The 1,043-nt window shown below is 38.9% G+C and overlaps 1 protein-coding gene across 1 annotated transcript in view; it reads right to left on the bottom strand.

The window, feature by feature from the left end:
• Window positions 1-1,043, bottom strand: part of txlnbb (taxilin beta b) — a gene marked incomplete at its 5' end in the record, with an annotated part of 13,864 nt that overhangs the window by 4,054 nt on the left and 8,767 nt on the right. The window contains 1 exon segment of the mRNA XM_014028209.1: window positions 808-927. Coding sequence (XP_013883663.1) covers window positions 808-927 — 120 coding nt within the window.

Here is a 1,043-nt window from a genome sequence, read left to right as displayed (position 1 = left end):
TAATTCAGAAATCTTTTCAGGACCCCACCTTGATGTTTCAGGACCCCACCTTGATGTTTCAGGACCCCACCTTGATGTTTCAGGACCCCACCCTGATGTTTCAGGACCCCACTTTGATGTTTCAGGACCCCACCTTGATGTTTCAGGACCCCACCTTGATGTTTCGGGACCCCACTTTGGGTCCCGACCCCAACTTTGGGAAACACTGTTTTAAAGGGTCAGGCTTGTTGGTTTCAACTTTTTATAAGAAATTTGATTGTCCCCAATAAGCTGTACATTAGTAATTTATTTAATTCTGTAAATAAAAATCATTTAATTTTAGATTAATTTAAATTTCTGAGTACGTTCACTTATTGTGTGGTTTCTCTCATATTTACACAGAGAAGTTGTTTATTGTCTTAAACAGAAGAAGTGAATTTCCTCCTAACTTTGGTGTTGGTCATACCCCTACATATGTATGGAGAGCCGTTTTATTCAAAATACAATAAATAAATTAAGAAATAAATAAATAAAGCAATTAATTAAGTATTAATAAATATTCCATCAAATACATAAATGTCCCCATGGAAAAAAAACAATATTAATATATTATAGGCCTAATACATCAAAACAGCTCTCCATATAAAACTTTTAACTCTTAAAATAATTTAGCAACATTTCACAGCCARTAAAATCCTTTAAGTTAGTTTCAGCTGCAGCTTGCAGACAGGTCATTCAGCGGTCAGCACTTAGCATGCACACTGTGTTTTCAGGAAAAAACACTACATTTCTGTCATTTCAGACGCGCTGCTTAATGTTTGTGCTTACGAGTTCCTTCTCCAGCTTGTGCTTGTCCTCGGCCTCCTGCAGGAACAGGTTGGCCTGCGTCAGCTTGGTCTCCAGCAGCTTCTCCTTCAGGTCTCTGTGCTTRAAGACCTTCTCCAGGTTCTGGAAAACATTCAGCTGAATTTATGAGCTGTTTTCACACAGTTCTTGCCGGGAGAGCTTTGGCTGAACTACTGTGTCTAACAGATGTGTGCGTGTGTGTGTGTGTGTGTGTGTGT

Source organism: Austrofundulus limnaeus, unplaced genomic scaffold, assembly GCF_001266775.1.
Source record: "Austrofundulus limnaeus strain Quisiro unplaced genomic scaffold, Austrofundulus_limnaeus-1.0 Scaffold728, whole genome shotgun sequence".
NCBI classification, from domain to species: Eukaryota; Metazoa; Chordata; class Actinopteri; order Cyprinodontiformes; family Rivulidae; genus Austrofundulus; species Austrofundulus limnaeus.
Note: the sequence above shows the minus strand (reverse complement) of the source record. Positions and strands in the feature narration are given on the sequence as shown.